Source organism: Citrus sinensis, chromosome 9, assembly GCF_022201045.2.
Source record: "Citrus sinensis cultivar Valencia sweet orange chromosome 9, DVS_A1.0, whole genome shotgun sequence".
NCBI lineage: Eukaryota > Viridiplantae > Streptophyta > Magnoliopsida > Sapindales > Rutaceae > Citrus > Citrus sinensis.
The window spans coordinates 22,189,806-22,213,416 of record NC_068564.1 but is presented as its reverse complement, the minus strand read 5'-3'; the positions used below and the strand labels follow the sequence as shown (position 1 = coordinate 22,213,416).

At 34.7% G+C, this 23,611-nt stretch overlaps 2 protein-coding genes across 7 annotated transcripts; both read right to left on the bottom strand.

Moving 5' to 3' along the window:
- Positions 1-4,147: 4,147 nt before the first annotated feature.
- On the bottom strand, positions 4,148-11,743 carry LOC102624855 (7-hydroxymethyl chlorophyll a reductase, chloroplastic). Of its 2 annotated transcripts, XM_006493925.4 has the most exons (18): positions 11,547-11,743; positions 11,260-11,438; positions 10,851-10,962; positions 10,677-10,761; positions 10,517-10,558; positions 10,296-10,374; positions 10,080-10,131; positions 9,920-9,982; positions 9,410-9,507; positions 8,732-8,767; positions 8,589-8,650; positions 8,353-8,380; positions 5,748-5,827; positions 5,471-5,540; positions 5,331-5,388; positions 4,925-4,989; positions 4,743-4,837; positions 4,148-4,654 (listed from the first exon to the last, which is right to left on the bottom strand). In XM_006493925.4, exons 1-18 carry the CDS (start codon positions 11,647-11,649, stop codon positions 4,564-4,566), a joined length of 1,398 nt encoding a protein of 465 aa, XP_006493988.2. In that variant the 5' UTR covers positions 11,650-11,743; the 3' UTR covers positions 4,148-4,563. The 2 variants fall into 2 exon arrangements, with proteins under 2 accessions (XP_006493988.2, XP_052290401.1); XM_052434441.1 differs by lacking the exon at positions 9,920-9,982.
- A 480-nt stretch (positions 11,744-12,223) lies between these two features.
- Positions 12,224-23,445, bottom strand: LOC102624008 (protein BLISTER). 5 transcript variants are annotated; one of them, XM_052434438.1, is made up of 14 exons: positions 22,927-23,444; positions 22,430-22,515; positions 21,531-22,254; positions 20,791-21,401; positions 19,572-19,691; positions 18,801-18,866; positions 16,831-16,941; positions 15,616-15,692; positions 14,701-14,768; positions 14,480-14,593; positions 13,745-13,932; positions 13,502-13,570; positions 13,143-13,298; positions 12,224-12,730 (listed from the first exon to the last, which is right to left on the bottom strand). In XM_052434438.1, the coding sequence occupies exons 2-14, from the start codon at positions 22,433-22,435 to the stop codon at positions 12,650-12,652; spliced, it is 2,391 nt and encodes a 796-aa protein (XP_052290398.1). In that variant the 5' UTR covers positions 22,436-22,515; positions 22,927-23,444; the 3' UTR covers positions 12,224-12,649. The 5 variants fall into 5 exon arrangements, with proteins under 5 accessions (XP_052290398.1, XP_052290400.1, XP_052290399.1 ...); XM_052434440.1 differs by lacking the exon at positions 22,430-22,515 and having other exon boundaries at positions 20,791-21,125; positions 21,222-21,401; XM_052434439.1 differs by lacking the exon at positions 22,430-22,515 and having other exon boundaries at positions 21,531-21,915; positions 22,012-22,254.
- Positions 23,446-23,611: the final 166 nt, after the last annotated feature.

The window sequence follows — 23,611 nt, the reverse complement described above, 5'->3', positions numbered from 1 at the left end:
ATATGAGTACCCATGCTGATGAATCAAATTCAATGGCCCATCTAAAATTTCTTCATCACCACAAATAAACGAATTTATGATGGTGAGATGATCTCATCCAATATTTGCCTTCATGAACATACTATATACGCAAGTGTCTTCTTTAATTACTTCAATTTTGTTTGATGCAATAAGCAATAAGAAGCGAAGATTTGACGCTCCGAAAAATGCCCTACTTCCAGCCTACAACATTAAAATCTACACCTGTATGTTTGTCCAATACCACTGCAATTTCTAAGTTTCTCATAACCCTGCAACCTCTTACTTGGACATCCACAGTTACCAAGAAATGAAAACACATGGGTCTTGGTTCCAACCCGATAGCCCATTACTTCTTGTTCTCATATGAATCTCTTGAACATTTTCTGAACTTCGACATTAATTACAGGTTTATTTTACAGACAACGTAACATTGAGTTACATGTGTGGGTGCATGTCTATATTTGTATCAAACATGCAGTAGCTTCGGGTTTTCAGAAGATGAAAGACAAGACCTTGTTTCCGACCCCATTTTCATAATGTCATCTTATCCAAATTATCATTTCTCAGTTACTATTTTGTTTGTTAATAATAGATACTATTATTGGATCCTTAACTAATAACTATCAGCTTAAGCTTTAATTTTTTAGGTATTGGAATATGTATATATTTTTTTTGCTTACTTTTAACCTATATTCGAGCTTTTATCCCAAGTCTTTAGTTTATATTTTGTTCGAGAGAGCTTGTTAACGATTGTCTCTACTATTATTTGTTGAGCTCTTACCTATCAATTTAAAATTTTAAGTTAAGCGATTTTACTGAGAGTTACCTTGCGCAGACATAATAATTAAATACCTATAAAAACAAACGTACACTTCATCTTTGCCTAATTTGAGTAAAGGACATTCATTCTTTGTATGTACACTGATTTTAACAAATGCTATAACTAGCTAGGGAAACCTAAAAGGCTAAAACTTACTTGTTGAGACAAGCAAATACTAGCAGAGCTACGATAGACTAATTGACCAAATGCATATGTAGTCAACAACTAGCAAACAAAACAATCGTAGACCCATAACTTTTTCAACACAAAGGAGCTAATTCCACCTGCTAATATACACTTTCAACTTTGGACTCTAGCCATAGCTTGTCAAACAGAAAGAGCTAGCTGTTTCTTAGCAGCTGAAAGTTTCCACGACTTCTTGTAATGCTTTCATAATTTTGTTCGATATTTCTTCATTCTCAATTTTATTTGTCAGGCTGATGATCTTCAATTTCTGCTCTGAGTGATCGATTCCTGCCCACTACTTCAGAACTGGTTGGCATAATTGGTTGAATGTCCTTAAATTGATTTATATTTTGTAAATTTAATTTAGAAATAACAATAGTACTATGCTTATTAACTAATATATGAAAGTTTCTTCGTTAAAATGATGCAACATTCATTAATGACAATTTTTTAAAATTATAACATTAATTGTTACAATATCTCAATCATCCAGTTGATAAACTAGTAATTTCATTCATTTAACAAAGTGCACATAGATAATATTCTTGTTGGAGATGTATCCGGCCATACAGATGAGATTATATAGATCGAAATCTATGACAAACTAGATTAATATGCATACAAACTGATCCACACCTTGTATTTTTCCAGATCTGTAAGATAAAATCTATTATAACAACAATTGGATAGACCATCATCACATACTAAAGAGCAAGGGAATAAATCATTTCACATTGAATAGCCAGTGAACCTATAAAATTAGAGCTCCAATAGAGATATCTCTTGGTTCGTTTGTAAGGTTTTCTCCTTTAGATTTGCCTTATCAACTGATAGAATAACAAATCTATTGCAAGAACCAATTCAAACCTCATCACTTTATAGATCTAACCTTTGGGAGCAACAAGCAGAAGAGAAAAACACTTATTATCAAAACATAACAACATAAAAACTTCAATTAATGTTCTAAACATGGTAAATTAGAACTATGTGATGATTTTTGAAAACATTCAAGATACATGGGGCTTTTTGTAAATTGATGTATTCGAGCGGGCCCATTTGGGATCCAAAGAAACTGGGCTGACTTCTCAACAAGACCCATTGGAGTGTTTCTTTAGAAAGCCCATTAACAATGTGTGAGGACTCCAGTTTAAATTACAAAAGTACCCCGTAAACAAATGAAATTCCTTCTCTCATTTCCCGCCAGTTACTAGCTTTCATAATATAGTAGACTGAACTGAACTTTCCAAATTCCAATGGGAATACACAGCTGCAGGCTCCATATCTATTTTTGAATTCTCTCTCTCTCTCTCTCTATATATATATCTCTCTCTCTCTCTCTTTTTTTTTATTTTTTATTTTTTTGTCTTTATATTTTTACAAACACTGCCAGTGAAGCTTTATCCGACCAACAAAATATAAGGAAAAAAAAAACAACAAATAATTTAATACAATTTTCTTATTTTTTTTTTAATTGAAACTTCAATGTGCTGATAAGCAGTAAAATTAAAAAAAAAATGAAGATAAATTTTTTTTTTTTAAATGTTGAGAGAGAAGAAAAGCTAAAAGTGAAGATAAAACAGAGAATGATTATTATTATTGCTGCTAAATTTTGCCAGAATTTTTTAATAATTAAAAAAATTGCAGAATTTATCCTTCGGAAGTCATCCAGAAACAGCCATTAGAAACCATTTTAGAAACTTTGAGATTGCAGTTCTTATTTGCTTATTTATTCTGGTGGACTTGCCTTCTTGTAATGCCACAAATCCTTTACAACATTGTCAAGAACTTCTCTTTTATTTATCTTTTTTTTATAATTATTATTATGTTTTAAATGATGAACTCTATCTGTTTAATGTTTATTATTAATTTTGTTAATTATTTTTGGTCTTTCGCTGTTGATTGCCCACGTCAAAAATAATGCTCAAAGGCTGTATTATCATGCAGCAAACACATGATAACAACCGGTGTCAACGTAGCAGCTGAAAATTTGGAAACCACTTCAATTTAAAGTTTGTTCGATTTGTAATCTAATGTGTAATAAAATAAAACATCAACATGAGATTTATTTCTTTTGCGGGAGCTTCCACAAGATACTAAACTTCATAGGCTTGGTGATTGTGTTACATTGGGAATTTACCTGCCCATCCCAACTGCAAGTTGAAACTTGAGGGTTAATGGAAATTTCAAATTTGTACTGATTTTAACTTAAAAAGAGTTATCAAACTATTTTTCTTCAGACATATTCCAAACTTTTTCATATTTGATGAAATTCTATGAGTTTGATTTTTGCTTAATTTTTGGGTTTCAATTAGCAGGACATGGTGGTTTATGACCATAATTTTAACCTATTACTTAGTAGCTGTAGCATTGGCCAAGAAAAATAGTCAAATTTCATTCAAAGGCTCATCATCTGAATCCCACACGTCCACCGGCGTATGAGTTGCAAATTTCACATATACGAATATATGATCTATATGTTATTAATTTGTTAAGTCATTAAGAAATGCAGTTGTCGGCCAAATAATAACCCTTGCCCCTCACTTTGAGTGCTTTCTTGGAGACTCTAATATTTCTTCCTGAATTATAATTGAATGACGATAGACAAATAGAATAGATATCTTTTAAATATATTTGTGATGGTAAAAATTTAAACCGTACCACAATATAACTGTGTTCTAAGATAGTCCCAATATATTTTCTGATTGCAATTTTTAGTGACCTTGTCATTTTAATGAACAATTGAGTGTTCAAAAAATAATAGCAATAATAAGAATTCATTATCAATTATAAAAATTATAGAATTTTTTTTTTTTTTTTTTTTATATACATATTTGAGTGATCGACTTCTATTTGGATCCGAAGAAACTGGTCGACTTCCTTTCTCGCCCATGTAAACAAACCTTCTGAATAAGGGAGGCCGGAAGCCCCTTCTTTTACTAATTTAAAAATCTGGCAAGTGTTTTGATTTTCTTTAAATTTAAAGTTAAGGGATTGAAAATTGATTTGCTTATATAAAAAAATTGATGCCTTGATCATCATCAGCACACCCACTGGGACATTTCATCAAACAGTGCGTTAATTATACCAAGCGCACTTGCCTTTCTAACAGATTTCTAATGATTAAATAAAAATATGAACAAGTTTTATTTAGATTTAACTTATTTAACAAATAATTCTATAGTTGTTTGCTTTTCCCAATTATCAAAATATTACAGAGGACATCTCCGTCAGAAACTCTTCGGGTGCAAATGCACTCACTCACCGGAGAAGAATCACTATCTTTCAGCCTCAGGTAATGATATTTTTATTGCTGTGTGTGTGTGTGTTTTTTTTTTTTTTTGCACTTTTAATTTTTCCCTCTTCAATTGATCTAAGAAAAGAAAGGGGAAGGAAAAAAAAAATAATAAGAACTCACAAAGTTAACCAATACTACCATGTTGTGGCTTTACAATCACATACTCCTGTGCATATTAGTTGGAAATTTCACGTACAATCAACTGTTAGCTATTACCTTCGATTTTCTTCGGTTAGTATGGTTACTTGCTGGAAAGCATCTGATCTATTTGCCCATTCTGATTGTACATCTCCACAATTTTCTTTGCGTATGAAGGCATGTGCTTGTCAGCTCTGCACGTCATGCGATTTCAAACGTTAATAACAGAGCAGCATGCAGGGATATTCCTATAAGAAAGAATTGGTGTTCATTAGAATGCACCTTTTTTTTCCCCAAGCGCGGTTTACATGCAAATAGTTCCGGATGGTATGGTAATCAAGTGAATAACGGGCAAATTCCAAACCCTTGGGGCCAACCTGAATAAAAAAGAAACAGGTCGAGTTAGCTTTAAAGGATTCGTTTGCTTCAACTGCAAAACAGATAAAGAGAAGACGAATCTTTACCAAGTTTATGAAAAAAGCTATCAAATTCCCAACAAACTTTGGAGCAGGTTGAGAAGGACCTCTCCCTACAGGGAAAAAGGAGTAAAGAAGATTTGCTTCATCATTTAAGCACAGAAACTGAAAAGAGATCTGAATATGAAGTTTGTACTAATAATTGGCAACCAATGTTTGTTAGGCTTGGGATGTAGAAATAAGTTACCAGCTGAAACAAAATTTTCAAGCCAGCCTTTTTCTCTTTCGCTACAATGATTTCTAGCTTAGTATGTTAAAGATGCTTCAGGTTATTGTTTTACACCAGTAAAATCAGCTGTTTGTTCAGTTGAAAGAGATTAAAAATGCAGGTCCAAAGTTCAAGACTGAGAAGCAAAAGATTTTAAACAAAAAACTATAGAGACACCATACATACCCATCTTAGCATTATCGTCTGCCTTAACAGTCTCCATAACAAATGGACGTCTGTCACCCTGAAAGAAAATGAATGTCATGCAAAGAAATATTTCCTATTCCTATCATTTAGGAAACATCCCCAGGGAGATTAGAGCTTACACTGCTGATTGTTGGAGTGATCTCCAAAAGGTTTTTGACCAAACTGAGCATTTCCTTTCCGCGTTCATTCCTGGAATTTGATGGAAGTGGTGAAAAAGAAGAAAAACAACAGCATGGTATTAATTCTAACTGAAAGACTAATGCTATTAGAACAAACATTGAATAAAAGAAAGCATTTGCTCAGAAAGACGATTGAACAAAAACAGGAGAGGTATAGAAAGAATAGCTGGACTCCGAAATACTGACAGCTTAATTGTAATCTCAGCAATGACAATACCTTACAGTAATATACTGGGGATGCTGTGTCATGCTGATTCCAGTATACTTTGGCACACCCATGTATCCGACCACCAGATCCTAAGGTTGACCAGAAATGTAAGAAGCATGACCTCAACAGGCATAGACAATGCCAAGCATTAACATGCCGGAGAATATTAGGAAAGATATGCTACAGATGGTGCGTGCATGTTACTCAGAAATTTTTAAGTATTGCACCAATAACCATGTAATTCAATCTTGTCATTCAATAAGTAGATGAGCTTGTGAATTCTCAGTATTTCCTTTGACATCAGCTGAGGTCTATAGAAATTGCTTTTTGTAATCGCATGGACACATTTGATATTGAAAGGTCTAAATTTCTATTATCTTCCTATCCTCTTTGAATCTACTTCTGGCTTTGAACTACCATACGTGCATAAGGGACTTTAACGTATACTCGACTCAATATTCCGTAGAATTTTTGGCAATTTTTAAAAGAGATAACTAAGACTCATTTACCGTTCTCCCTCCCTGAACCTTAACAAAGAATTAAGTGCCGTAAGAAATTACTCAAAGAATTTCTGTAAGAGTTTATAATTAAAAGAATAAAACTATGAATAAGACAAAGTAAGATGGCTCTGCGGTCGATTGTTCAATAATGAAGTATTTACAATGCCTTACCATTGGGAGGAAGTTAACAAGTAAATAGAAGTTGAAGACTTTAAATTCTGTGGTTGGGCCATTTATTATGCTGAGGCAGAAATCTGGTCAACTAGAAATTAAAGTATGTGGGACGATACAAACTCAAACGACATGAGAATTTATGCAGTTAATGTAGGTAAAATATAGAGCAATATTGCTGTTACAGGAATTAATACAATAAAACTACTCTTTGTTATCATAGCAGAGACACCCTATTTATAGTAATTTGCACATAACATGAAATTTGAATCAAAACTCACTTTTAGATTTCTCATCCCACCTTCCAAGATGGCTCCTCGCTAAGAAGGTTCATTGTAAACACTAGTCTGATAACTTGTAATTAGATGGCAACTACTCTCTTAATTCTATTATTAGTGGAGCACGTTTTGTTTGACCATGGGCCTCTCTTTTGTGGACTTGGACTTTGATATTCGGTCCACGGTCTCTTGGTCTTGTGATTTATGGTTTCCTTATCTCATGGTCCATAGTCTTTGGTCTTTAATCCAATGATCTCAAGTTCCATGGTCTCCTAGTTTCGTGGTACATCCATGATTATACTTTAATTAACTTGACAAGACTTCTTTGGCCCCTAAACAAATAAATTAAAATAAGAGATGGAGACTTATTAAACACTATCCCGAACTATCTATGAGAAAAGTGTTTTGAGAACTGAATATTTTATTTGAGAAGTGAATACAAACAGTTGGATACGTATGCTCTGCCATGCAGTCCATTCTTTCTATGTAGTAAGATCATACAATTGTCATAAATTTGTAAAATAAAGATAGACTGCTTGACATAACAAGCGCATCTAATTATAATAGTTGCATTCACTCTTCAAATAGTTATTCAGTTTTTAAAACTCTTCTCTTATAGACAAGTGTTTACTAAATAAGTCTCTCATACTTGCTCCTATTTTAATTTATCTGTTTTACAGGCAAAGAAGTCTTTCCAAGTTAACAAAAGATAGTCTCTATTTAAAGTATTAACAAAAGGTGGTCATTGGTAGTCATTCAAGTGAAAGTGTGAGAAAAAGGATGTTTCAAATGAAAAATTAATTTTGATAATATAACAAGAGCTTAGTATATTTTCTACAAATTTCTAAGGGAGCACAATTCTCTTGGCCCAATGCACGAGACCAGGAGACCATGGACCATGAGATCAACGACCATGGACCATGGGCCATAAGACGAAAGACCATGGACATGAGACTAGAGACCATGGGCCAAGCAACCAGAGTCCATGGATTATAAGACTAGGAGATCATGAACCATAATACTAGATAGGCAGAAGCCACGAGTCATGAGACCAGAGACCATAGACGATGAGACCACTACACTAGGAGACAATTGGCCGTAGACAACGACCAAGAAACCATGGACTGCATATAAAAGTCCAAGTCTACAAAATAGGAGTCTTTAGTCAAACAAAATGTGGTCTGCTAACAGAGTTAAGAAAGCAGATGTAACTTGATTACAAGTTACTAGGTTGGTGTCTACAAAGTACCATCCTAGCAAGCGGGCTAGAGGAACCATAAGTGTGTAATCCGAGTTTAACTAAAAATGATAATTTTGATTCAAATTCCATGTTATTTGTGGAGCACTACAAATAGAGTATTTCTACTAGTAGAACAACACAAGCACTCATACAAAGAGAAGTTTCATTGTAATAGCTCCAATATTACCGAAATCTTGAGATATGGCAAGTACTGAACCACATAAATTCTCATGTCATTTACATTTATCAGCTTAAGCTTTTGAGACCAACTGTTTTCCAACATGGTATAAGAGATTATTTTAATCTGGAGTTCTTAATTCTTATCCTCAAATTTCAGAGAGTTCCTACAGTAGCAACTAGATTATGATAAACAAGTTCAGCAAGAATTAAATGACATGCTAATTCAAGAGGTATATATAACTCACCGCTAAAGCATTTGTGTAGTCAAAACAACTGTTGAATAGCAACAAAACTTTGATTAATTAAAACAATTTTCAACAGTAGTATAACAAGCATAATAAGCAAATAAATAAATAAATATCTGAAAAAAAAAAACTTAATTGAATCTACCATTTTCCAGTGTAAACAAATTTTACTTTAGCCCAGAAAACCGATTTTACAATTTGAAACTTAATCAAACACAGCAGAAATAGGAAATCACCTATAGCAAGAGGGAGCAATAACATCAACTAAGTCGTTTGCTGGTAGACAGAAATAAGGAACCTGTTTTAGTTCAGATTTAAAAAGGATGAAGTAGGATAATTATGAGCTCAAAACCAATTGAAATTGCAAAATAATGCTAACCTCTTCAATGTGGCCATCCAGGTGCTTCAAGTGGACCTATCAGAGTATAATAATATATCAACTATTAGATAAAATAAGACAATTTAACAAAATATGATACTCAAGAGAAGCAATGTCGGCATATAACAATGAGTTCGTCATTATATACATGAGTCAAAAGCACAAGTTATAATAATAGAGCCATCTTGATGAATACGCCACAAGGCATAATTTTTAGAATATGTATGCAGTTATTGTACTCAAATGCAAAATATTATCTAATAAAGTTTGTGCTACATTCTTTAAGCGGAATGTTGGCTTGCAACACTACTGTTGTCAGATTGGTATTCACAGAAATCTATCTAAAGAAGATTACGAGCCTAAAGCTGCATTCCTTGGTTATCAAACCATCAACAGTCAATTATTCATGGCAAGAAAAGATTTTTTGAAAGCCTTTGAAAGTAAAGCTTTCAGGATTGCTTCAGAGAGTCTGAGAAATGAAAGAAGGGAAAACTTTGAAGTACAAATAATTTGGAGTTCACACATCTTGACGCTTCCTAATCTGTGAAATAACTGTGATGTAAGCTAGCAAATGAATTTTCAGACTACATATATTAATCCACCATCAAATTATCTATATGTGATAAATATGTTTAATACAGGCAGGGAATGAAAGAGGGAGGAGCATTCAGCACGAACCTTGTAATCTTGCATAAACTCGTAATGAAGAACAGTTTCTGGTTCACTACTTGCAGCCTTTAGAAACTTATCAAGTCCTTCACGAGTCCCATTGTCCACTGTTGCAGGAATTTTTTATTAACAATTACAATCATGAATCAGTGCGTGCATTAAAGCTTAAGTCAACTTTTTCTTCAAAAAGTTTAAGAGAAATTTCAATTGCTTCTGTCTTCAACATACAAGAGCCACTAAGATAGAGTTTCAGAACCTTATGGTAAGCTTCTCCAAATTCAAATCCAGCTTCAGTACCCAAATTTTACAGGCAATTTCTAGGGCTAAATGGAAAAGATCAACTCTTCTATTATAAATAAAAGAGAATACTGAGGCACACTTCACGTAGTACATTTAATCAAATTAATTTTACCCGTATAATAACTTAGGAATAATGGAGAGGGTTCAATTTACTACCTAAAGTAATGTAAAACAAAACATATTGAAGGCTTTACGAACTGGATAGAGTCATTTATTTACCACAATTGGTGCCTAATACATAAAGCTTCTCCAAATTCAAATGGTGCTCCACTGATCTCAACGCTGCAGTTTAAGAAATCACTCTGCATTACAGTAGTGCAAGTCACAACAAAGAAAAAACTTCAAGATAAAAATTTCCAGAGACAGAAAATAATCATACCTTGCACTTGGCAACCCACACCACAGAAAAGAAGACGCTTTACACCTGCTGCCTGTTTCATGGAACAAATTACTTCCGTCTTCAAAAACTTAAATAAGTAAAATGCAAATAAACACAATCACCCAGTCGAAGCTTGTCGGGTCATTCCGTAAAGATGCATCAATCCGAGTATCATAAAGCATGGAAGGATATAGTGATGAGTTTTGTTAAACAGACCTCAACTAAGGCGAGGGTATTCAGATTAGGTGATAATGTTGGCTTAACTCCTTTAGCAGCCAGAACTTCCTCTGGTGTCCTATTGGAAACAGAAGAAAAAGAAAGGAGAATAAAATTTTAATAAATAATTATCAGCAGAAACAAAAGTAGAAACATTTAAAGTCCCCAATCAAAATATTGAAAGGAGAATATAGATCAAACTAAAGGATTCAGTTGCAAACCTTGCTAAAACCGGCCTTGGGCTAAGCCTATCATCTGGATCGCTGTTATAGTAATATGAAAGGATCACAAGACTTCTCAAAATTAGACATTTCCAATTTATCTTTAAAATTCAATAATTAGTATTTACGATACATCCATGATTACAATTTGAGCCTCTACCTCTGTACACAAACGACTGCCTCAACCATGCCTGTTTTCAGCATCTCAATAGCAATAGTTGTCACTATCCCTGTCCATTGAGCTCCTTCAATTGAAGAAAGTTAAGAACATAAGTCAAACTCCATATGATAAGACTTCATTTTGAATTAATTGATAAGAACAAGAAAGACACACCCTCTACTGGTTTAGTTTTCCGAGCATATAACAGCTCCTCATGGACCCCCAAGTAAGTATCATCCAAGGAATCTTTTCTCCTCCCTCTACCATGAACCACAGTTTCCAAGCCCTAAATGAGAAAATGGATTAGCAAACCATTAAATCTAAAACTTATGCCAAGATGTAAAAAGGGCATATATGTATAATTTAACTCGCAACTAAAGGTCACATGTAAAATGTTGTGACCAATTCACAAAGTAGTGCATTCTTTCAGATTCATTGCTCCAGCATCCATGACAACATTATTTCAGATTCATTGCTCCAGCATCCATGATTATGATATTGAGATATGTAACATTTGACTGTCTAGCAACATTAATTGAATATTCTGACGCAGTAAAAAAGCAATTCATTGAAGTAAACTCACTTCAATTCTGGACATTCCATCACCAAGGAAAGCACAGGCATCCTTTACGTGGGCGATGTAGTAAGTATCACAGAGACCGCATCGACTGCAATGGTCTTTAGCGGGATAGGTGCCCCCGGGTGGAATGGGTTTCGACCGTTTTCTCCAGTCTTCCCTCAGCTTCACTGACTTCCTTCCATCTGCTTGCTCCATCACGAGCAATTAATGTAATCAAAATTAAATTTTTAAAGAAACGTTTTCTTATTCCCTGCATTGATTACTTAGACAAGAGAGCTGATGAAGTGTACCTTTAGAAGGAGATGAAGAGGAGGAAGAAGAAGAAGAAGAACGAATGGTGGAGATTGATAGAGGAAGCGAAGAGAATTTGGCATTTGCAATGAAACATGTCATCTTCTTGATTCTTGATTACGCAGAGCGAAAGAAAGCTGCTTGCTGCTAAGCTCCGAGTTGAGAGCCTTTGTTTCGGACCACATATTTTTATTACCCAATTGAAGATAAATTGCTTTCCATTTTTACGTGCATGAAAATCAGTTAACTAACCACCAAGTTCCACGTGGCAGCAATTCCAGTAAAAAGCTTACTGGGCCTTCCCTGGCCTAACGTGCTTGAATACCATCGACTGTTGGAGCCCATATTGAGACACTTAAAACTATGAAGTTGTTTCTAAGCATGTGATTTATTTACTAAAAACGGAGGGGCAAATTTTTAAGCCTCCTATTTTTCCCGAAATTCGTACTCAGAAACCAACTTAAAAAACTACCCAAAAACCACTATGTGAAGCCCCCAGATCGTCTAAATAAGTACTGAGTGGCAAAGCATTCAGTGTATTTTTAGTCTTAAAAAATATTTGACCAAAAGGAAGAAAAAATTGTGTTCCTTTGGTAGCCCAATTGACAAAATTGATGATTGCTATCATGATTAAGTAATAGATTTTGAAATTTGAAAAAAAGCTACAAGCAGAAGATGGCCAAAACTCATTCCTTTAATCTCTTGGGCTGATGCCCTAATGTATTTGTCCACAAAATACAACAAAATAAAGGCAGTAAGCTGTGACGATAACCTAAGCCAACTACAAACTCAGGTACTATACCAGCATCTAATTTTACTTTCTCACATGTAACAAATGTCCCATCAAAATTTTAATAACCAAATATGCAACATTAACAGCAACAGGGGACTGACTGACCTCTTATTGTCTCCTGTCAAAGAAATGACAATTGGATTTCCCAGTCAATGGGAAGTAGCCCTCTCAAAACAAGCTCATCTTTCTTCTATTTTAGAAAAAGAATGAATTCTATAATCGACTCAAAAATTTACAAATTACAGCCTCCACTGTATCACAAAAACATGGGAAGGACAGGGTGGAGTTGAAAAGACATCCCGACACGTATCAAAGAAGCTTGCTGGTTCTTCGTCTTGACGGCCCTCCAGGAAATAACTTCATAATCCATCCCAAGACCCTTTCTACTACCTAATAATGGTCATAGACATGTTTAATAGCAACATCCAAGAATGCAGAAGCTGTAATAAGCAAAATGATTTTTTCATGTCATTTTTTTATTTTTATTTTTTTTGGGCGTGCACACCAGAAGTCTTATGAAAATAAAGAAACAAATAAATATTATTTTCATTTTTTTTTTTGGTGTGCACACCAGAAGTTTTATGAAAATAAATAACAGATGCAACAGATAGCATGCAGATGAAGCAGAGTTTGTTCCATATGGATCCAAAGACATTTAAAGACAGCAGGACAAAATGTTACTCTATGCTGCAGTAGAACATGATAAATTCTAAAATTACTAGCATTATAACAGCTATAGTCGATAAATGAGAACTCAAATTTCCAATTGTGTATATCTGTGTGCATGAGAGAGAGATGGTACCTCATCACCCTCATCGGCATAAGCAGTATGGTCATGTGTGGAGGCAGAATCTGGTTGCCTGATTGAAATATTCTCATTGGCCATATTTTGAGCAGTCAGCAGCTCTAATCTTTGAGTTTGATGTTCTAGTTTTCGTGACATCTCATTGTTCAAATCCTTCAATAACAGAAAACAGATCATAAAAGAACTGGAACAAGCAGAATACTGAACGCAACCACTATTTCAAAAGAACTGAATTTTCTGGAGAATTGACAGTGAAAAAATAATGATCATCAAGTCTTGGATGATAATTTAGACATTAAATCACATGTACTTGCAAATTTCAAAATAGGGGAAAAATAATATATTCAGGTTCATACCTTTAACTTGGAACTTTGCGCTAATTCGGATGATAATGCTTGCACTAACTCTTCTTTCTCCAATGCCAACTGCAACCATTGGGGAAAAAAAAAAAAGATGTTCGTGATTTTGAAATGTATACTACTTCAACTTCTATGGCTTACGACATTTAATCAGAAAGTGACCAAACCAATAGAGGTATGGATCATAAAAGTCAAGCCTAACATGAAATCAATTTTTATACTCATTGGAATATTTATTACCTCAGAAATTAGTGCGTTGATATTATGAATCATTCTCATCTGATCATGAGGAATATTAACAGCTAAACTTTCAAGAGCTAACCGCCCACTTTCAGGCGGCAAAGTGGAACCAGAAGCATCAATTCGAGGAAGGGAAGCGTCATCATGTGTGTCTTGGTTGGAGTTGTCCAATGTAGTATCGGCAATTGCTGTACAAGTGAGGCTAACAAATTTAATAACCGGTAAGCAAAGGGAAAAAAAGGTTATAAATAAGGAATCCTGAGTACTCGTTTATACATTTGCTTACTTTTACACTTCAATCTTCAAAAATGAAGGGGACAAATGCAGTGAACCTACTAATTCATAAACACCATCGAGGACAACCGCATCTCAACAAACATAAACACCAAACCAGAGCAGAGAAAAAGAAAAACTCAGGGGAAACCTATATTGATCAATTGCTGAATTATAGCTTCAATAATATTTTTTTCACACTAATTCAATTCTTTGAGACCACACTTCAAGCTGTTTAAACTTATAATAGAGGTACTGAACCTAAATTTCATTAATCTACAATAAATCTACAGCATTTTCTTAGGGGAAAATACATGTTAGAAGACAATCAACTATCATATTTAAATTTGAAATCAAATGAATGCACATTACAGCATGCCATGCATGCGTTCTATAGAAACAGTAATCTAATAAGGCTATTTATACATATTACCAAACGAAAAAAGAAAGCGCAATAATTACCTAGATCTTCTGTAGAGGTTGATGCATTTACAGTACTGGCAGCAGTCTTTCCAAAGTCAATAGACTTCCCACTCCCAGAAGCTTTTCGAAGCTTAGACTGCATCATCTTCTTTTCTGCATGATACAAATGAGAATGAAAGAGGGCAAAATATTGCAATTCAATGATTCAGTGTAGAAACTAATGTAAAATTTCTATTGTTTCACAATTTTAGCACACTTACCTTCTTGAAGAGCCTCAATAGTTGACTGAAAATCCTGGCGCTCCTTCTCTAGACTAGATATTTTCTTTCTGCAAGAATGAGAACAAAAGTCCTATAGTTATAAGATAGTTTGGTCTAAAATATCAGGAAATAAGATTCTAAAACATCTCGAAACTACCAGGATGACTTTACATTTATTCTTAATTAAAGATAAAAGTAAAATACGAAATAGCACCACAAGGAAAGCTATATGAAAGACTCCAGTACTATACTTTTTCTGTGACATACATACAATGATTATTCAAGAAAAACCTAGTTATTCTTGACAGCAGTGCTTTTATTCCGATAACCACCAGCACTTAAATGTAAAAAAAATGATGACTATAAATCAACATTACTTAGATAAAGTTTCTCTGTTTCCTATCAAAAAAAGCCCAGACAAACTGAGAGATAGGCCGTCCTTGGATGACTCACCAAGACAATAGACTGCCACCTACATAACAGGGATACTCCCACCAGGAAGATGAATCTTCAGACTCATATCAAACAAAGATACCCCTTAACATGACCAAGATCATTTACAATTGTAGTTTTTTTTTTTTAACTCATCCGATACTCCTTACTACAACTTCAGTATTTAGTTATTTATAAATTATCCCCCCCCACCTCCCCCCCAACCCCCCCAAACAAAAAAAAGGTCGTATAAGAGCAAAATGGTAGGAGATACAAAAGTGGAGTAGATGTCCACAAATAAAAAAAAAACAAAATCTTTGAACCCATCACAATCAAGAGTACACTGAAAAGCCTAATTGTGCTCAGATTTAGCATAAAAAGCAAGCATACAGGCATAAGCCACAGCTTACGGAAAAATAACATGTAATAAGTCATTTATGTTCAAGGCATATGTCATAAATTCCTTCAAAAACTAAAGCATACTTATAAGAAGAAATTTCAGATTGTGAGTTCTCTAATTGCCTCTCCAGCTTCAGCTCGTTAGACCGCAGTCTAAGTGCCTGCAAACAGTATGGTTAAAAATAAATAAATTAGCATGCAGCTAATGCCCAGAGGCCAAGCAATGCCAATATCATATATGTAAGGGGAAACAATCTGAAGGTTGACTTTATTATAAAGTTTGATATCGCCGGTCATTATTATTTAAATTTCAAGCATCACAGTGACAGAGCTACAAGAATACAGGACTAATTTGCTGCACAGATCACATCCATAAATTGTATAGAAAACCATGCAAGAAAAACAGCTATAAACCATTACTCAACAAATTTGCAAAAGGGAACTATTCATGTTGGCAGATTCATTTGCCTCCACTATTACTGGTTAGTTTTACAAGAGCATATCTGATAGCATACCCGCCAAGCTTTTGTGATTCTACTACAGCTGTCTTGAAAACATTTTGAGAAGTATGATTGGCCTAGCTCATAATTGGTATTATCATCTGTGTTCTTTTTAATTTTTTTTGCCTCCCCAACCCAATGCCTAAAATGCAAACAGTTCAAACAACAAGAAGTAGAGATGCTTGGTCCATAGGATTTTCACAATCAGATTATTAGTTTTAGCTCAATATTTTCAAGTGACTTGAATGGAGGTCGACTGAGCCTCATAACTAATTGGTTCCAAGAGATCAACTGCAAATCCTAATTAAAGGATAAGATGAAGAAATATGAGCCAAAAATGGCGAGAAAATACTGTTAAGGGTTGAATATAAGAGAACCAGCATTCTTTTCAGCAATCAGTGATCTGAAAATAATTACACCCACTTCATATTCTTTTCTCAAATCTACGTGTAACATTCTGGTCACTAAAAGGAGAAATTTCATCAGAATATGTAAACTAATCAATGCTACATTTAAATGAATCAAGCAGATGTGCATGAAGCTGAAATACATCGAACAGGAGTCAATCACCAATCAAGCGAAATCAAAGCTCCAAACTTTATATTGTTATATACAAAACACAGAATATGCCTCGGCGAGTAGAAAAACAGTTGTGATCTAGCATATTATCTGCAAAACAGTGAGTTGCCAATAAATCTATGACATTTTCTGCAGAAGCAATCCTTCCTTTAACGGGAATGACAGTACAGGAAAAGGGGGAAAATCAAGGAATAAATTCAACATATCAAAGACTTCTTACCTTCTCTTCCAAACCAATAACTTCAGAAGCCAATATTTTGGCGCGTTCGTCAGCAGCATTACATTCTAGCCGAACATTAGCATATTCATTTCTGAAAGACTCAAGTTCCACCTGCAAGCATCAAATACTCAAAATTGTAATAAAATTGCGGGGGAAAAGAAGGTTCAGGGAGGGGGGACAATGTACGTAAAAAGCTTAAGAATAACACATAGGGAGAAAAGAAAATCACACAGCCAATACTGTCAATAGCTTTTCCGTTCTTATCAAAGGAAAAAGAATAAACTGTCAATTGTGATCCCACTTTGAAAAATATCCAAATCATATCAATATTTCAAAAATAGTGTACACAAGCAAGTAATATCAAATATGATTTCCTCAAAACTTTAATTGTTTCAAAGCCACACAATTGCGCAGAGGAAATCATGAAAGTTGAACCATGCTCAAGCGCTTTCACCACCATATCAAACTTGTTCTACCAATTATAATTTTCGTACTCCTTAGAATGCTGCAGTTTCAGTCTATAAATACACTTGAATCTTGACGCCCACCGAAAATCAAAATAAATCATGGTTAACATCCTCAGGATGGCTAAATCAAATGGTAAATGAAAATGTACAGTCTATGATATGCATTTGATTTAGTTATTAGCCAGAAAATTAGGCAGAATAATCAATATAACCATAATCCTATCTGTTATAATCTCAAACCTATTGTGTGGAAGCAACAATGACAATGACCATAAAATTAACAATCCAGATCAAAGATGCAATTTTTAAAGTTACAGCCGCTAAAATTTTCTTACATTTCACTTCAATTAGTACTCCTACGGGTAAGAGATTGGAAAGTTTTCAGAAAAACATGTAAAGTACTTGATACCATTTCTGAAACTTTAATCAAGTCAAATGACACCCTTTTAAACAAACAAAATTATTTTCAGATAAACAATAAAATTAACAATTCAGATTCTTCAAGTTAAGGTACATTTTTCACTTACATCAGTACTACCAGGGGCAAGAGATTGGAAAATTTTCAGATAAACATGCAAAGCGCTTCATATCAATTTCTGAAACATTTATCAAGTCAAATGATGGCCTTTCCAACAAAGGAAACTCATCATTATTTCTTATGTAACCAGAAATACTGCCTATCAAAATGTTCCTTGCATACCAAATGGCCTTGTTGATTTGAAATATACTTATCCCATTAAATATCCAATGTTGGCAATTTAAGGATGTAACAGTTGTATCCACCAGTTTCCAAAAGATACAGAAATGTAATTGTGTGCCTAAAACATGGTCAACAAATTGAGGTGGCACAGAGATTTTCTTATGAAACTTCCATGATTTGCAAGCCCACAACATTTTTCTTTCAATGATTCTTCTACTTCTGTAAATAAATAATATGAACACAGTTGAGCAGATGTTTTGCATGCACATGCGCAAATATACACATAAAGCTGTCTCCTTGTTTCTAAATTATTGAGATTGCATGCCTAAAATACTGTTATGTGCTGAAACAAGCCACTCATATCCATGTCTATGGATTGAAGCCTTTTCTAACTTTCAACTCTCCCACTTGGTAAAGCACCAGCCGGCAGCCTGAGCAAATGTTTGTAATATGTAACCCAGCTTTAGTTAGGAAACGTTCATCAAACCAAATAGATAGGCGCTGTATTTATAGAGGAGTCCTATAATAGTCACATATTGTAAGATCAGGCCAGAAGAATATGCAAAGTCAGATGGCATAAATATTGTTGCTTTAGCTAAACCATCAAAAAATGGATTTGAACCCCTCTAGTTCCCTACAGAAACCATTAAGATGTCACTCAATTTGCAGATTGGCACACACCCAAAATGACAATTACAATTATGCAACACATAGCCTGCAGACAAATACATGAGCATACAGCATAACTCTACACAAATTAAACAAAAAACTAGGACTCTAGGTGGTAAGAGTAAAGAACTAACCAGTTGAACCTTGATTTCCTCCTGTAACTTTTCCATCTCTGATTTTAGTTGGTTGACAACACTTCTCTGGATAACATACGTGGAAGCAGATAAATAAGTGAATAACAATAATTCATTCATAATAGTGATGTGGAACCATCAATTTGATCAATGGCCCAACAGAAATTTCATCAAATAAGCTGCAATGACCAAGCATAAAAAACTGAACTGCTAAGAAGCAGGGAAGAGATCATTTTAAACTTAAGCAAATGGATGCTTTTAGACATTAAGAGAGACTTCCTAACTGACTACACAGCCAGCAAAATTTAAGAAGTTTTAACACAGTCTTGAGAAGGTCTTTTCTTTTCCAAGCTGTGTCCAACTAATATGACACCTAAATGTGCATAAGAAACAACATTATTTATCCGTGAGATATGCTAGAACCAGAAAAATCAATCATGATCCATGACATTTAGGCAACTAGCAGTACGTGCAATGTCCTATATGCTAAAGAAATTTAACACTTAATAGGAAGGATAAATCACTTTTTCAACCAAAGAGGAAGAAAGTGAAATAATTGTCTTATCACAAGCCCTAATTTTCAGCCTGCATTGGTACAGCATCATTTTCAGGGAATCTTGACATGAAAATGGCAAGGATAAGTGACAAACAAAGAAGCTATACAAAAATGCAAATGGAAGTCAACCAGCGGTATTTGGCACCACCTTCAATACATATCGATGAGTTTAATGTCAATAACATAGCTGTAAGTATCATAATTCACATGCCAACCTGTTGATTATAACTATCTGTCAGTGATGAATTTTCAGCTGCTAAAGATTCTGACAGAGTTCGTGAAGCCTCGAGTGACCGTTGCAATGCAAATTTTTCTTGTGTCAAATCTTCAATATGCTGCAAGCAAACAATATTGATGTTTCCAAGACAACTAACCCAAAAAAATAAATAAAAGTAAAAGATTCACTGCAATAATCATATTCAAGGCTATGAAGCTGCTGATAGGCACAGTAATGATACTTTTCACATAAAAAATGAAAATATAGAGAAAATAGTTACAGGCACAGTAAGGATTCTTTTCACATAAAAAATGGTAAATATAGAGAAAATCGTTATCGTAGTAGCCTTAACCAAAATTTTTAACAACCATAAGTGTTTCCCATCTTCAAAATCCAGCATGGGATTAGTCTGCCTAATCCAACACCGTTTTAGCAAACCCTCAAACTTCTCCCATATCCAAGGGCCATTGACACCCAATTTTCATCTCCCTCCATCTCTCCCACACAAAGACAGGTTGCATAATAACTAGTTAGAAGTATATATAATGAAGCCCACTTGCACGTTATATCATAACTGAATTTTCAGCCATTATATTTTCTCCTTGTCCATAAATCCATGTGAAGAATGAAGGTAACCCAATATTATCTAAAGAAAGAACATTAAAAATCTTATCTGGATCACCATTTTCCATTCTAGAGGCCCATATATTCTTTCTTTAGGACCTTAAATACTGGAAAATGTTGTTCGATTTATACTTATTTACGAAACACTACTAAATTTCATAATAATTGCAGCTCCCTAAAAAACCACGAGAGATATAAAAACCATGGATTTAAATATACATCAACAAAAATTATGTAGCAACCATTAACTTTTTAAACCAAAACCGCTACTAAGTTTGCAGTCCACGTGTTTTAAAATCTTCAGGAGCACTATTTTACTGTTGTACTTTCCTGCCAAATAACCACCTCAGGGCCAAGGGCACCAGATATCAATTATAAATATGCCTAATATGGAAAAAGGATGAAATAAATATTCCATGGCCAAAAACAAACTTAATGCCACCTCCTACATGCAATAAAAATTATTAATGAAACTCAGGAATGCATCATTTTAGAAGCAAAACAACAGTATATTCAAATGCCAAATCAAATAATATGAGAACAAAGAACAACAAACCAGGTAAGCGCTACATACATGAGGAGTTATAGGTTACCTGCTCCAAAGCAGCAAAATCTTCATTATGTTTGGTTGAATAAAATCCATGCTGGTTCTCTATGGTACTTTCATTACTACCCAGCCTTCGAATATCACCTCTATCACTGGCCGAAACTGTAGGATTCCCCAAAAAATCAAATGCACTAGGTATATTAGAAGTAGTTGTCTTTGAGAAAGCTCCTGTGGTTTCCTTCTCCATTGATGGTTTCTGAGCAGGAGATGACCCCAGGACATCCATGCTGTTTAATGAACTACTGGACATAAATGAGTCCCTTTCTGGTTCAGTTCGCTCAAAAAGAGTCCCCGAAGAAGCTCTTGGCACATTAAGAGAATCTAGGAACGATGCACGAGATTTACCAAGTGTGAATTTATTTGTAGCGGAAGACACCGGTACATGATTGAAGGAATTTCCAGCATCAAAATTATAACCTGAATACTCGGATCTTTTAAAAGGTGTGCTTTGCAAACTGGCCAAACCACTGGCAGAGTTACTTGGCTTTCCTTCCCCTGTATTAAAACTCACAGGATCGCTGAAATTTGTGGTGCTCGGCGTGTTTAGCCCAACTTCAGATGCAGAACCCCCCGTGCTTGTGGTTAGGTGTGCAGTGCCTACCATTAAGCCAAGGATAAACAACAGATGTCAGCCGCTTCCCCAGCGAAATTAATAGGGAAAATTCAAATGATGAAAAATATACAAATTTAAAACACAACAAAATCACATTCACAATGACAAATTACCTTCAGAAGAAGAATGGAAGGAATGGCCATTACCAAGTGCGATGGCATTACTGGGCTTACTTTGAAATAGAGTGCTGACAGAATTCTGGGGTGAGATTTTAGTGACAAAATCATGTGAAGGACCAGAATTGACAAGGGTAGGGACCTTTGGGAAACTGTCATTTCCTTTTGACTGCGATTCCTCTATCCCTTGAAAACCAGATTTACTGGAATTGCTGCTATCATAATCTTGACTTGCTTCAGGGAGTAGACTTACAAATTGGTTTGACATAATCCCATCCCGAAGTCTGCCTTGCCCACTTGAATATATTACAAAGTCATTATTCACATCTTTTGTCTCTTGGCTATTGCTAACATTTACTGGTCCAGCAGACCCTGAAGTTTCCTGATTGTTTGAATATGTCTTAGCTAGATAAGCAGAGGATGAATTTAAATCATATTCAAAAGAATTAGAATTGATATGTTTATCACTTAAAGATACTTGTTGACTTTGCTGAGCTAATTTAAGTGCTTTGTTGTCATCATTATGCATCACAAGTGGCAGGTTAACAACAGCTTTATCAGGTCCGTCAGAAGTACCAGCTCCATCTGAATCAGTGACTCGTACGCGATCAGCTTCTAAATGATGTTGATCATGTAGGCTAAAATCAGAAGCCTGAGGTTGACTAACAGATGATGCCTTCTTAGATCGCTCTGCTGCTTTTTTCTTCCGGAACTCCTCTAGCTGCAAGAGGAAAGGAAAGAACATGTCAACTTTTAAAAGAGGTTAACTACTGAAAATTCTAATCCATCTAATGAAAACACCTTTGATATCATGCAAAAACATATAGACATGAGTATTAAACCAAAAAAAAAAAATCACGCATGCTGCTTTAGAATGACAATGAAACTTTAAGCACCTTCATCTTTGACCAGAAAACTGGAGAAAGCTCGCATAGAAAACACAAAGCACGACATTGAAGGGAGGACTGGTACCTACTGTAATCTACAGAACAATAATAATTGTTATAATTTCTCGGACTTTGATGAAAGTTGAGAATAATCCTAGAGGTGTAACATTGACGGTATTTGATTCTCGACTAATTCATATTTAAACAAACTGCCCTTGCACTTGCACTTGCACCTTGAATTCTATTAACATCCATGCTCTATGCAAAACAAAACGTGGGTAAATTAACTCACCCATAAGGCTAAATCCAGTAGTGAAACACTTCTAGAGTCATATTGCAACCCAAAAAAAAAAACAATTGTGATAATTTGGTCGTTAGGGGCAACAATAAAATATGATACATTTTGTGCAAAATCAACGACAAAACAGCCCCAATCAAATTAATCAATACGCAGCGTTTAACATTCATCGCCATTGCAAAATACAAAATGGAAAAAAAAAAGGTACCTTGCGCTTGCCAGCTTCTAAATGCTCTTGCTTACGTGAGGTGGGCAACACCTGAGCCGACGCCATTCGATCCAAGAGAATTTAACGTTCCAAATCTCATACGATCAATCGCCAATTCTCTCGACTTAGATTCAAATTCAAAAAAAACAAAACAAAAAATTGACAGACAGAACCCTAGAAATTGCAATTGAAATTGGGATCGTGTTTGAAACGGAAAAAATAAATGAAAAAATGAAAATGAAAAAATAAAGCGATAAAAGAGGGAGACGGCTGTCTGGGGAAAATAGCTAAGACAAGAAAGTGAAGGCCCCGATCAGATCGGAGGAGAGAAAGAAGAGAGAGTTTGTTCTTCTGAAAATTTAAAAATTTAATTTTTTTTTAAAAGACAAATTTAATTTTTAACGTTGTGTCAGATCTCCTTCCTTCTCTCTCTCACTTTCTCTCCCTCTTTGCGTTTTCAATTTTTACGGTAACTCAGTTCGTTTGCGTCTCTCTCTTTCTTCTTTTTTTTTTTTTTAAGAATTAAATAATTTGAATGGAGATAATTTGTTATTACTTAATATTACATGTTGGTGTAATAACATCACCACGTGGAATTTGTTCGCACGTAGCTGTGTCGGTTTGGTTTGGTGATCCAAAAATTAACTTTTTTTTTTTTTTTGTATTCAAACTAGGCTATTTCAAC